Below are 13,517 nucleotides of genomic sequence, written 5' to 3' on the forward strand. Positions count from 1 at the left end.
AAATCAACCAGGTTTGCTTTCCTAGGATGCCGGAGTCGGTGGATCTGGACTTAGAGCCCAGTGGAATGATGCTTTCTGAGAAGCAGAGAAGTTGTGTGTTCTAGAGACACCCAGTGGGTGTCCAGAGAGACAGAACCACAGAGCTCAGGTGGAATTGAAAGAGCAGCCTCAGCACAGGGAAAGATTTTAGCTTCATATGCTATGCATAGGTCCTTAGGAGATCAGGCCACATTTCAGACACTCCCATAGCTACAGAGAGATACCGTTTCCTGTTATCTTTGCAGACAACTTTATCTGTTACTCAGAGAAAACCTCCAGGTTCTCCTAAAAATACTGGGCCTTCAGTAATTTGTAACCAGACAATTACACACACACACATACATACACACATCACATACCCATACCACACATACACAACATGCAAAACATACACACATACATAGACACGCACACACCACATGCATACAGACACACACACATACCACACATACAGACACACATACTACACACATACAGACACACACAAGCACACATACTACACACACAGAGACACACACACATACACACACCACATGCACAGACAGACAGACAGACACACACACACACCCTTTTCCAAAAAAGTCATCCTTCAAATCCTACAACCTCTGTTCACATCACAACCTGGCTTTCTACTTCACAAAGAAATAGATCACCAATGATGACATACTTTTCAAGCCAGCTTATTCTTTGAAAGGCTCCATTGCTTCTGTCTCAGCAGCCCCCTGCCCAGTGTTCCCTTGACTGCATATCCCCCCATTTAGACCAACGCCTATGCACTCAGGAGGCAGAGACAGGTGGATCTGTGAGTTCGAGGCCAGGCTGGTCTACAGAGAGAGTTCCAGGACAGCCTGGGCTACACAGAGAAACCCTGTCTCAAAACAAAACAAAACAAAACAAAACAAAACAAAACAAAACAAAACAAAACAAAACAACAACAACAAATCAACTGTTGTGTCTGTTTCCCTCAGAGCCACACCTACACCGGACATGGCAAATCTCTGGCTGCCTCCTCTCTCCTGCTTTCATGACTCCTTACTAGGATGCTTGTTCTGCTGGGAGTGTGGCTTTGATTGTTTGGAGGGTTTGGATGGCACACGTGCTAGAACCAGGGGCCTCAGCTATGACAGGCAAGTGCCTAGGTGGAGCTACAAGCCCGTGCAGGGTTTTGAGGATGTGATTTGTCTGTGGGCTATCTAGGTACTACAGGGGTTCAGGGCTCAGAAGGGAAGTTAATCTGGAGTCGGAGATTTTATATTTGGTGCTTTGTCAACAAGAATGAGAAGTAAATGCTAGGGATGGTGTGGGGGGGTGGGGGGCAACTAGCTACAAGAAAGGGGACAAGTCTCTTGTTAGTCATGAATTCCACCAGTGACTTCCCTTCCTAGAGACCAGCTTTCTGTTCTTCCAGATGCATCCGCTTTGTGGGTGTGGGAGCTGTGTGTTCACAGCAAGTCCTACCCATGCTTAAAGGGACCCAATGTGGCTTTGTCGCCATCTTGAAACTCTTGACTTTATTTTATTTTTTAAAAAAATCAGGGGGGCTTCAAAAATTACATAGCAGGCCCTGTTTCCAGCCACAGTCCACGCCTTATTAAATATATAATAACATATACATGTGTCCCGCCTCCTATCCTTTTGGCTTTTAGCATCTAGTGATGAAATGATTAATTAATTAACTAATTAATCAATTAAAGCGCTGCTGAGATAGAACTCTAGGCCTTACACATGCTATTTATGTGCTTTATCAGGGAGCCACATCCAAGCCCCAGATTTTGAAGATATTTTTTAATTAAAGATTTACTTTCAGGTGTGTATGTGTGTATGCTTGTATGTACGCAACCACACATGGGGTTGCAAGTGCCTACAGAGGCCAGAAGAGGGTGTCGGATGCCTTAGAGCTGGAGTTACAGGCAGTTGTGAGCCACCCAAGTCAGTTTTGGGGAAGTGGACTTGTGTTCTCTGGGAAAAACAGCAAGAACTTGTAACTGTGGAATCATCTCTCCAGGGTAAGTTTTGTGTACTTCTTAACGCAACATACCTGGAGGAAGTGTGTGTGTGTGTGTGTGTGTGTGTGTGTGTGTGTGCTCACATGTGCACACAACCATAGTCATTAACACTATTCACCAAACAGTTCTGCTGCTTCTGTTTCTGGGTACACCAAGGATACACGGTAGGACTGAATTCCCTGGCTCGCTATTGGATAGGTGGGACCAAGACATTACTTTTGGCCAATCAGTGACACACAGGAGAGAGTGCTTTGTTTCTAGGTCAGCATTTAATTAGCTGCTGTGAGAATCCAGAGTTCTCATTCAAGAGTTCAAGATGAGGCTGCTCTGTTAGCAATGGACATGTAGCACTGATGAGAAATAAAGCCGCTACTTTAAGCCACTAGGATGCTGTGTTACGGCTGCATAGTCTGTCCTGTGCTGACTGACAGGAACACAGAAGCTCTGAGGAAGGGTCGCTGGAGCTGATGTGTGAGAAGAAGAGAGTCACTGAAGGATAAGAGTCCCAGAGGCCAATGAGAAATTAGGACAACCTGAGACCAGGAGCTCACAGATGTCAGGGGAGGAGTTAGTCCAAGAAATAGAGAGTAAGTGGCTGTGCTATGTTGATTGAGTCCAAGAGGCCAAGCAACATAAGGAATACATATATGTCCAGGAAAACTGGCCACTGAGGAGTATGGGTAATCTTATTAATAACAGCTCTCTGATAGTTTGAATAGGAACGGCCCCCACAGGCTCATAGACTTGAATGCTTGGTCACCAGGGCATGGCACTATTAGGGAGTGGGGGTTGGGCTTTGAGGTCTCAAATGCTCAAGGCAGGCCTAGTCAGTCAGTCAGTCTGTCTGTCTCCCTCTCTCCCTCCCCCGTCCTCTCTCTCTTCCTGCTGCCCACTGATCCAAATGTAGAACTTCTCCTGTACCATGCCTGCTTGCATGTCATGATGATAATGGACTAAGCTTCTAAACCCATAAGCCATCTCCAACTAAATAACGGCTTTCCTTTATAAGAGTTGCTGTGGCCATGGCGTCTCTCCACAGCAATGGAACACAGACTAAGACAACAGCCTTCACGGACTGCTATAGTGGCAAAAGAAAAAGCCCCAAGGGATATACCATAGAAGATCCATGGGAAAGGCTCAGCAGAGGGGGCAAGGGAAGCGTTTTACTGATTTGCCTGTTGTGGGCATTTCTAGAAATCGGATCATGAGATGTCCTTCTGTGTCTGGTTCCTTTCACGTCTCCAAAGGCTCGTCCACATTACAGCAAGCGCCTGCTGTTCCTCACTCCTTTTTATGACTGGATACTACTGTTCTCTCATACGGATGTGCCACGGTTTTGTTGATGCGCTCTTTAGTGGATGGATATTTTTTGGACTTGTACGCCCATCCGTTGCTGTATCCGCTAGTTCCTTGGGCTCCTAGGGGGGATGAAGAAATGAATGCAGGGCAGGAACTGAACCGTCGGAAGCCATAGAGTTGTTACAATATGAAGCCAGGTTTGGAAATCAGGCAGCTAGCCCTCTAGTTCTACCCACTAGATTTTACTGCTCTAATGGAAGCCCTTTGGCCTACTATTTGTTACATTCATCTTTGAGGTGTGTGTGTTTATGTGTATATGTGTGTAGCTTGTGTGAACATCTGTGCATCTGTGTGCACAATTTAATGGAGTTAGTTCTCTCCGAGTATTTGGGTCCTGGGGATCAAACTCAGGCCATCAGGCTTGGTGGCAAGCACCTTCATCATCTCACTGGTCCCATTTATTGAAGGTTACTGTACTCCTCGGAGTTTTGAAAGAGTAGTGACAAAGGTCGGGGCAGAGTTAAGAGAAAGCGGTAAGAGTGTGCTGGCTGGAGAGGGCAACAGAGGGAAGCCCTTACCCCTCCGGGGCCTCCCAAGTAAACAGAGAGGGTTGGGAGACTCATCCAGCATCGCTGCCTTCTAGTCCCTTGAACTTGAGCCAACAGGGGCAGGGGCCTTGATGTAAATGGAGGAGAAAGTACAAATTAAGTTAGGCTGGAAACATGTAAGTCTGCCTGGCCCATAATGCAGCAGGCAAGACTGCAGTAGGTTGGGATGCTTGCCTCGGAGAGATGGTTCTTTCCAGCTAGGGAGGGACAACACCTGAGTGACTGTTGCTTCCTTTCTCGGGGAGAAGAGCCTTGTGCTCTGACATTCCACTTGTGCCTGGAAGATTCCAAGTCTCGATCCAGAGAAGCAGCAGCCATAGCTATGTTAGGACAGAGCCTCAGACACCAGGGTCTGCAGGTGACTCATTTGAGGACGATCGTGTCTTTATCACCCAGGACCACGATCCACTGTGTAACCCGTCTGGGAAAGGCCCATTTTATACATCCTGCTTTCCTTCAGCCTGTTCGAGCAGGGTTTCAGCCCAGGTGTGGTCCCTCACAACTATAGTCCCAGAATTTGTTAGCTGGAGGTGTGGGAAAGATGAAGGCTTGAGGGTCAGTCTCAGCCTCACAGTAAGTTACAGAGAAGCCTGAGTTACACGAGACCCTGTCTCAAAACAAAACAAATAGACAATAAGACAACAAAACTGCACAGCAAAAAAAAAAAAAAAAATCAACCAAACAAGATTTCCTCTCAACTCCACCTTCCTCAGAATTCTACAATGAGGCTACCTCCTCTACTATTTGGAGATAGCATTGGTCCTCTCTCATGAGGTGTCTCCATAGTCAGGAGGGCTACTGGATGCAGCTTTGTTCTTGGTGGTCTAGGACTGACTGGACCAGGTCATGAGATGACCTCCCGGGCCCCCCGAGCAGGATGAAGTGTAGACAGAGGAGAGAGTGAGACAAGTGTGGCTATAATCGTCCCATCCCACAATGAATCTGATCTGGCAGCCATCTTTGGCAGACCAGAGTATCGCGTGGAGCAGCGGAGGACAAAGATGCCATTCAGCCATTGGGTGCACCTGTACATGTGGACTGAACAAAGGGTTGTCCGGAAAACAAAGGGATAATCTCTGTGGGGTGCGGTGGGGCTCACCTATAATCCCAGCACTCGGGAGGTGGAGGCAGGAGGATCAGAAGTTCATAGCTAGCCTCGAGTAAGTAACAAAACTAAGGTCAGCCTGGCTGCTTGAGAACAGGTCTCAAACAGGCAACAAAAGAAATGGATGCGTCTGAGTGGGGGTGGGGGGGGCTTGAGGCAGTGGTCGCATCTAGGCCCTTGTCTGAGTCACACTGGGTCTTACAACATTTGAAGGACTGCCCTTTTCTCTCCAATGAAATGAGTTCCGAAAGAGTAAAAGGAAAGGGGGTGGGGAGGGGGAATTTTAAAAATGCCCATCTTCTGAACACCATCTTTGTGCGGGCGTCTGGGGGAGGCTAGCGGGGCGGGGTCATCTGCCAACCAGGCCTGTAGCACTTGGTTCTTGTTTATTCCACTCACATTCAGGGCAGTTGCCAGGACCCGCCCCCGCTGCAGTCGCTGGAGGAACTGGAAGTTAACCGTTCCTGCTGAGAAATCCGTGTGTTTCCTTTGGCTGCTCCTAGGTGGGGGTTTGCTGTGGTCTAGCCTGGGAAGTAGGTCTAGCCCAAGTCCAGCCTGAACGGAGCGAGCCTGTCGCCATGCCGGCTTGCTGCAGCTGGAACGATGTCTTGCAGTATGAGACAAACAAAGTCACCCGGATCCAGAGCACGAATTACGGCACCGTCAAGTGGATCTTGCACATGATCGTCTTTTCCTACATTAGGTAAGCGGGGCGTGGGATGGGCCGATCTCTGCAGCACTGGACAGCGTCGGCAGCCCCACGAGGCAGCTGCTGGTGCACTGGCTGGATTCTATGTGGGTCCTTAAATCTGAGACACACTCTCATAGCCCGCTGGGAGGAAACAGTAAGAGGAAGCTGTGCTTGGCTGTAGCTGGAGGGAAGCCACAGAGAGAGAGGGTGGCAGGCTGTGTGCCTCCCTTTGGCCTTTTCAACTGCAGCCAAGGCCTGCCAAGATGAGCGAGCAGGGCAGGGCATGCCCGGGGAACCTGGAAGACACAGGCCAACACCCTGGGCTCCCACAGAGACGAGGGGATTTCCCTTGTGGGCTCTGAATTATCTTCCTGCTTAGGAGAGATAGAACCAGGTTTGCAAATGTCGTTTTTAGAGCATCTAGGGGGTCCTTTAAAAACCTCTTATGAAGGTACAAAATGTGTACCCCGGACTTTCACTGATTTACAGCGTTCATGTCCATGGCTTTCCATGTATTTGTTGAGCGGTGCAGCGGTCACCAAAATCAAGAACATTTTCAGCCCTGTATGGTGGTGCATGCCTTTAGTCCCAGCACTGGGGAGGCAGAGTCCAGCCTGTCTATCTACAAAGCAAGTTCAAGGACAGCCAGGACTACACAGAGAAACCCTTTTGTGAAAAACAAAACCAACCAAACAAGAACATTGTTTATCAGCCTAAAAGGTTGTCCCTTAGACCAGGGACCCACCAATCCATTTTCTGTTCTTGTGGGTTTACATATGTATGTATGTATATGTGTATGTATATATGTGTATGTATACACACACATATATTTCATATAAATAAATCACATGGCATGCGGTCCTTTGTGACTGACTCTTCCTCTTAGCGTGTTTTCAGTGTTCAGGTACGTGTTAGAACGAGTGTATTGATGCTGTAGACTATTTATGACTGGATAACACTCCACTGTATGTAAGTACAATACTATATAAGTAGACAGCCCCCTAGAGACTTTTTACTCATTCACCAGATTTACGTGGGATTGCTTCTCTCTTTGTCACCTGGACATATGTCCTAATCTCTCCTGGGTTTACCTGGGGGTGGGGTGGAAGAGGGGGACTTGTTAGGTCACGTGACAACTGCATGTCACCCTGGGAGGCACTGCTGGACTGTCCTCCGTGGCAGCTTCACCTTTTCACAACCTTAGAGCATCCGAGTCTCCACTCTGTCCACATCCTCACCAACAGGCGATGCTGTGGCTTTCAGACTGGAACTAACCTAGTGGGTGTGAAGTGCTCTCTCATTGTGGCTTTGGCTCCCGTGTCCCTGATGGTGATACAGATGGTGCTTTTGACGCCGTGTGTGGCGTTGCTGTGGTTTACAGAGAGTGAGAGTAGCCTCTGAGTGTGTACCTGTTGGTGTGTAAGGGGGGTCTGTGTGCATGTGGAGGCCAGGGGTGAGCTACCTGAAGCTCACCAATTCAGCTAGACTGGCTTGGCCATCAAGTACCCAGAATCCTACAGTCTCCGCCTCCCCGGTGCTGGGCTTACAGGCACCTGCTGCTATGCTCAATTTTTTACGTGGGTGCTGTGGGTCGAAGTTGTATCTTTCTGCCTTCAGGGCAAACACTTAGCCCACGGAGCCATTTACCAAGCTCGGAGGTGGCCTATTCTATAATCCTGGATACATCTTCCTGGCCAAGTCACTTAGCCTGCCCGAGCCTCAGTTTGTCTGTTCATACACTCATTGGACAACAATGGGAGAAAAGGTACCTGCCTTATCACCGATGCTACTGGGAAGAGGTTTTCCTCTTCCCAAGAGACCGAGCTGAGAAATATTTCAGTGGCCAAAGAAGATTGGAGAGGGCTCATCTCCTTTACAGCAGCTTCCCCAGGCCCAGCCGACCTCCACCAACTGCAGGCACGGTGCTGCCCTTTGAAAGCCCCAGGCTGTCTTTTGCTGGGGAGAAGGCGTTGCTTGTGCTTATTTATGGGTTTCAAAATGTACTCCCAGATTGGCTGGCTGTTCCCCAAAGGGTGGCCTCATACCTGTAAGGCCAGGCCTCTTCTGTGAAGCCAAGACGTAGGTGGAGAAGATACCAGACACCAAACCAACCCTGGCACAGTCTCTATGGCCTCGGGGTGGGGGGGGGGGGAATGAAATGTGCAACTCATGACCTTGGCCCTGGATGATAAGATAGAGTCTGGGCGGCTGGAGGATTAGAAAAGACCCACTTAGGAGGAGACCCCTGGAGGCAAAGAATCCAGCCACGTGACACATAAAACAGAAAGAATATTAACTGTAAAGACGGAAGACGCAAACAAGAGGGGCAGCAAGGACTTCCAGGATCCAGAAGCTCTTGAGACGAGGGAGGAACAGGAGCCAGGGCAGAGAAGACTGTGATTCTCTGCAGAGCCTATTATCTATCACTGGGGAGTGGAACCTTCTGATTGGTGTATCTCAAGACTCTCCGGTGGCTACCGTGCAGAGAGCATGAATGGGGCACTAGGTAGGATGAGAGCAGGGTACAAGGGGCCACGGAGAGTCTGCTGGAGTCACCTAGCTGATAGAAGATTGCAGCTTGGCCTAGAATGGAGTGGTGGGGTTGGAGAGATATGAGCCAAGTTGAGATGGCTCTGGGGGAAAGATGGCTGGGGGGACCTGTGGATGAGGGTGTCTTTGTCTTTTCCATGCAAGATCAAAGAGAGACAAGTTTACTCAGCACCGGTAGGGATGCTGAACAAGCAGTTAAAACGTTGTTGGTTGTTGTTGTTGTTGGGGGCGGGGGGAGGTTGTTGCGGGGGGGTGTTGTTGTTGTTGTTTTCTTGGTTTTTCTTTTTTGGTTTTAGTTTTGTTTTCAAGAGAGTTCTTCTCTGTGTAGCCTGGGCTGTTCTGGAACTTGCTCTAACCAGGCTGGCCTCGAACTCAGAGATCCACCTGGTTCTACCTCCCTAGTGTCGGGATTAAAAAAGCATGTGCCACCACTGCCCAGCTTAAAATGTTTTGCCTACGACAGACAGTTTGTGATATCCTTTTATAACATGATAGCCCCAAAGTGTTAAAAGCAAAATCTGAAACACATAATCTCCAAAAAAAAAAAAAATTAGCACAACCCTTTTCTCTTTTAGCTTTATGAAAACTGCCCTGGGACAGCTGGCTCCTAGGCTCCACGGCACTACTCCTGAATAGACTGCTGCATACCCACAGGGCTTCTGGAGTCTGTGCCAGCTCAGCCTCCCTGGCTGTTGACACAGCACTGGGTCAGGGATTAGCAGCATCAGGCTGGTGTTACAGTGTCTCAGAGGGGAGGCCGGGGGAGAGGGGCGCGGGGGGGGGGGGGGGCTGGAGAAACCATCAGGGCCCAGGCTGCGGACAGAATTGAGCTTTATATTGAGGACCCTGGGAAACATCAAGAGGAAGGCGACCTCTTCCTGTCTTCTAGCCACTGTGTTTCCATCATGTCTCCTTTTCTGTCTGCCAGGCCACCCTCAGTCTCTTTCACAGGGGCACTGAGCATGAGACTCACCCAGGTTACCTAAGGTGAACTTAAACCTCAAAGTCCTCAGTCACAGGTCTAGACGGTGCTCCCTGATCAGGTACCACTGCTTGGTTCCAGAGATGAGTGAGGATTGGCGATCCTTGGGCCCCTGCTACAGGATGGGTGACTTGGGAGGATCCAGCCTATTCAGGAGGCAGCTGCAGCTGAGGTACTGGTGTCTGGTTCTCACATTGCTGGTTTTGTGGGTTTCCACTGGACAGTGGTCCACAGAGATCTTTATCCTGACTATTCAGTGCCTAAGTGAATCCAGCCTTTGACCACATGATAGATCATCTGATGAACTGTCTTTTTTAACAAGATTTACAAATCTCCTCGGTGGCCAGAGTCACATAGCCAGTCGGCGGCCGAGCCAAAATCGAACTTTCACAGTGACCAAGTTCATCCAGACTTCATCCAGAGTTCACGCTCACCCTGGAGACTGGAGACTGGAGGGGACAGGACCAAGACCTGGAGGGAGACTCAACTGTATTGGATCACCCGGTTGTGAACTGATGGTGGCCTGGCCTGAGGAGGTGACAGTGACAGAAGACAGGTGGGGTTGAATAACATGAGGAAGATGAAGTAGTGGACTTTCTTTGATCTTGGTTTTCTGAGATGAGGTTTTTAGTAGCGCCATACATGGCTGTACCTAGCCTTGAACATCTACTCTATGCCCTTGCCTCCACCACCACCCAAGTGGAAGGATTATTGGCAAATACTGCCACCTTGCCAAGCTCAAACAGTAGGACTTATCATAGACTGGATGAACAAGGGGCAGGTGGGTGAGGGTAAGGAGAGAGAGGATCAAGAGTGTGCCCCATTCCTGACTTGGGCAGCTAATGAGAAGTTGGTAGAATACCTTTCAGGGCTAATACATTCAGGAGAAAAGGCAATCGGTGTTAAAGGCTGAGTTCAGAACTTAAGGTTTTTAGTTAGACGGGTCCATGAGATTCAGAACTACGCATATCGGTTGTGTAGTTATTTGCTTCAGAGCTTTAAGACAGATTATATACCACCAACCTATAGATAGTCATTGAAGCCATGGATATCGTCAATGGACCAGCAAGAGAGGTAACTAGATGAAAGCAAGAAGCTTTGAAGAGAGGGAGAGCCCTGAGTGGCACTAACATTCAAGGAGCAGGGAGATGCAGAACTTCCCAAAGCATTCTGAGACAGACGTTAGGGATATCCAAGGAGGTCGGAAGAATGTAGACTCCTTGAGGCTGTGGGAAGAAGAAGAAGAAGAAGAAGAAGAAGAAGAAGAAGAAGAAGAAGAAGAAGAAGAAGAAGAAGAAGAAGAAGAAGGAAGTCACTGGGGTCAGTCTCGGCATCTGCAGCCTGCCCGCTGGCCCCGGGTGGGAGAGAGGGAGAGAGCACGGGTTGTTGAAGGAGGCTCTGGAGAAGCGGTGGGGTGGGGGTGGGAGCCAGACTGGAGTGGGTGGAGGAGTGAATGGAAGTGCGGAAATGGATGCGGTGACTCACTCTTTCAAAAGACTAGGGATCATAGGAGGTGTCAGGTCCTGCATTGCGGCAGCAGAGAAGAATGGAAGGCGGGGGGTGGGGGGAAGGTTTATTTTTAAGATGGGAATATTATATTTAAATGTAGATGGGGAAAAGAGGGATACAGATCAATGAAAAATCACCACCATCACCGTGGTCATCTTCACGGGGACCAGCCAGCAACCATGGGGCGGGGGGGGGGGGAGCTTGCCTGGTCCCCTTCCTTTGGTAATCACCCATGACAGGTGACAGGTCCATCCTGCACTCTTCTCCTTCAGAGGGCTCTCACAGCTGTGTCATCTGTCCTCATCTCCGGACTGATACCCAAGGTGCTGTCTGGAACCCTTCATCATCTCAGTCATGTCAATGTAGACAGAGCTGTCAAGACCCTTGTGGTCAGGGGTGGTGGCGCGTGCCTTTAATCTTAGCACTTGGGAGGCAGAGACAGGAGGATATCTGTGAGGCCAGCCTGGTCTACAAAGCCAGTCCAGGACAGCCAAGGGTGCTGTCACACAAAGAAATCTTGTCTCGAAAAACTATGGGGGGAGGGGGGGAGAGACGGACTTGTGAAAGGCAGTGTGCAACACTGTTGCTTTGCTGATGTTCACTGCATGAAACAATGTAGCCTTCTGTAGTTTGGCCCAAGGAACTGAGCCATAAATGTGTCTGCCCTTGACCTGGGGAAGAAGATGCTCCTACAGATGCTGCCCGGCCCCATGAGTGAGGGTGTGAGTACAGGAAGCAAAGCCTGACGGGAGGCCCCAGCTCCTTGAAGAGGGAGGTCTCTCTCAGAGCTTTTGCTTTAGAGTTACCTTTGCTCAGAACTCTGGGGTTCCTTTAAAAGAAATAGGCAGACTTTGCTTCGAGTCACTTCCTCCCCTGGGGTGCTCTGAGAACCTTCTCACCATGCTGCCCGTGAGCCACTTATGCAGCCATAAATCCGGGAAAGTCCTTGAAATCCATAGCATATGGATTGGGACTCTGAAGAACACCTTCCTAGGGGCCATCTGCATCTATATCTGGTGAGTCCAGACAGAGCCAATCTCAGGGCTCCCTGGCCCAACCTCTTTCTCTACCTCCACTGCATCCCTTCTCTTCCAGGCTACCCTTACTTTGGGTGACCCTAGCTTCTCCTCTGTCTGATCTCTTCTGCCTGCCAGGTTCTCCAGTTCCTCTCAATCTCGCCCATCCTACCAGGTTCAGCTAGATTCCAGCCCCTTGATACTGTGCTTGCTCTGGGGGCTGGTGGCTTTGCATGCACTCGAAAGCACTGAACATCTGTTTCTTAGAGCTAATAGTCACTGGGATTACAGATTAGAGAATTATCACACACACACACACACACACACTCCCATTCATGGACTGAACCCATGGCCCAGAGAAGAGGCCTAGCTTCTCTTGAATCATTCCATGAAATCAAGAGTTGGTGACTGGGCCCGGGTGTGGTGGCACATGCCTTTAATCCCAGCACTTGGGAGGCAGAGGCAGGCGGATTTCTGAGTTCGAGGCCAGCCTGGTCTACAAAGTGAGTTCCAGGACAGCCAGGGCTACACAGAGAAACCCTGTCTCGAAAAACCAAAAAAAAAAAATAAAAATAAGAAAAACAAAAACAAACAAACAAAAGAGTTGGTGACTGAATTGATCATTAGACTACTCTTTTTAAAGGGCAAGGCGCTGCAGACTCTCTTTGCCTCGTCCCTCCTTTGATTCATCTCTGGAATATGTTAATAGAATTTTCGTGTTCATTATGATACAAAGGTCCATTACGTTTGCAAAGCCTTTACTAGTTCGAAAAAGTTCAATCGGATTCAATCGGAGATCATCATGTGTTGCATATTCTAGAATGGGGATGATACATCAGATTGAGGTAGAGCACCAGTTGCTCTGGGATGAAGTTGCAAGGGATAGCTTGAAAGAAAATCCCAAGTATTTCTATGTGATTTGAGGCCGGGGTGAGACAGAGCACTCGTAATTGGATTTGTCTACATGTGTTCTATTGCACTCTGCATCAGACATGCTGAGTGGGTCCCAAATCTGGATTTCTAGCTCTAATGTCTTTTTTTTTTTTAAACTGTTTACATTTTGTGCGCAGTTACATGCTCATGTGCCCTGGTGTGCATGTGGAAGTCAGGGAATAATGTTCAGAAGTCAGTTCTTGCCTTCGGTCATCAGGTGGGGCCTGGGGTTTGAACCCGGGTCGTCAATTTTGTCAGCAAGTGATTTTACGCATGGAGACCACCTCACTAGACCAATGTTTTCCTTCTTTAATCCCTCCTGAAGAAACACTAGAATGTACTGTGGATAATGTAATATCGATGTGCTTCTGTGCGACTTAAGAAACAGTTCGCTGATCCAGCTCTGTGCCCTGTAAACTTATCCTTTGCCCCATTTCACTGTTTTTCTCCATAAGCATCATCCTGACCTAGATCTCTGTTCCTTTGTTTTGATATTTCTATAGGCATCTGTCTATGTGTGATATTCATCTCACCTATGGAGGTGAAATTCATAGAGCATAAAACTGACCACCTAAAAGGGGGAGGAATGAAGGACTATTTTAATGTAAAAATGTCATTTAATGTCACCAGTGTCATTTAAGAGGTACACGATATCCTGTAATAATGCCTTTGTCTAGCAATGTATTTCTGTCATCTTAAAAGGAAGTAATATACCCATTAACTGCCCTTCTCCGTTTCTCCTCTCCTGGCAACTACCCATTTTCCTTCTATATAGATTT

At 48.6% G+C, this 13,517-nt stretch overlaps 1 protein-coding gene and 1 long non-coding RNA gene across 3 annotated transcripts in view; one reads left to right on the top strand and one right to left on the bottom strand.

The window, feature by feature from the left end:
• Positions 1 to 3,198: 3,198 nt before the first annotated feature.
• Positions 3,199 to 13,517, bottom strand: part of LOC110294272 (uncharacterized) — a 51,228-nt gene continuing 40,909 nt past the window's right edge. The window contains exon 3 of the long non-coding RNA XR_002377929.3: positions 3,199 to 3,463. This is a non-coding gene — a long non-coding RNA (uncharacterized LOC110294272). The remainder of the gene's footprint in view (positions 3,464 to 13,517) is intronic.
• P2rx7 (purinergic receptor P2X 7) overlaps positions 5,502 to 13,517 on the top strand; it is a 39,949-nt gene continuing 31,933 nt past the window's right edge. Inside the window, exon 1 of one of the 2 annotated variants that reach the window (XM_021162383.3) lies at positions 5,502 to 5,760. In XM_021162383.3, the coding sequence (XP_021018042.1) occupies positions 5,636 to 5,760 (125 nt within the window). In that variant the 5' untranslated portion in view covers positions 5,502 to 5,635. Of the gene's footprint in view, positions 5,761 to 11,591; positions 11,806 to 13,517 lie in introns of those variants that run through there. The other variant, XM_029477986.2, reaches the window with a different exon arrangement.

Source organism: Mus caroli, unplaced genomic scaffold (genome assembly GCF_978045245.1).
Source record: "Mus caroli unplaced genomic scaffold, Mus_caroli_1 scaffold_4, whole genome shotgun sequence".
NCBI classification, from domain to species: domain Eukaryota; kingdom Metazoa; phylum Chordata; class Mammalia; order Rodentia; family Muridae; genus Mus; species Mus caroli.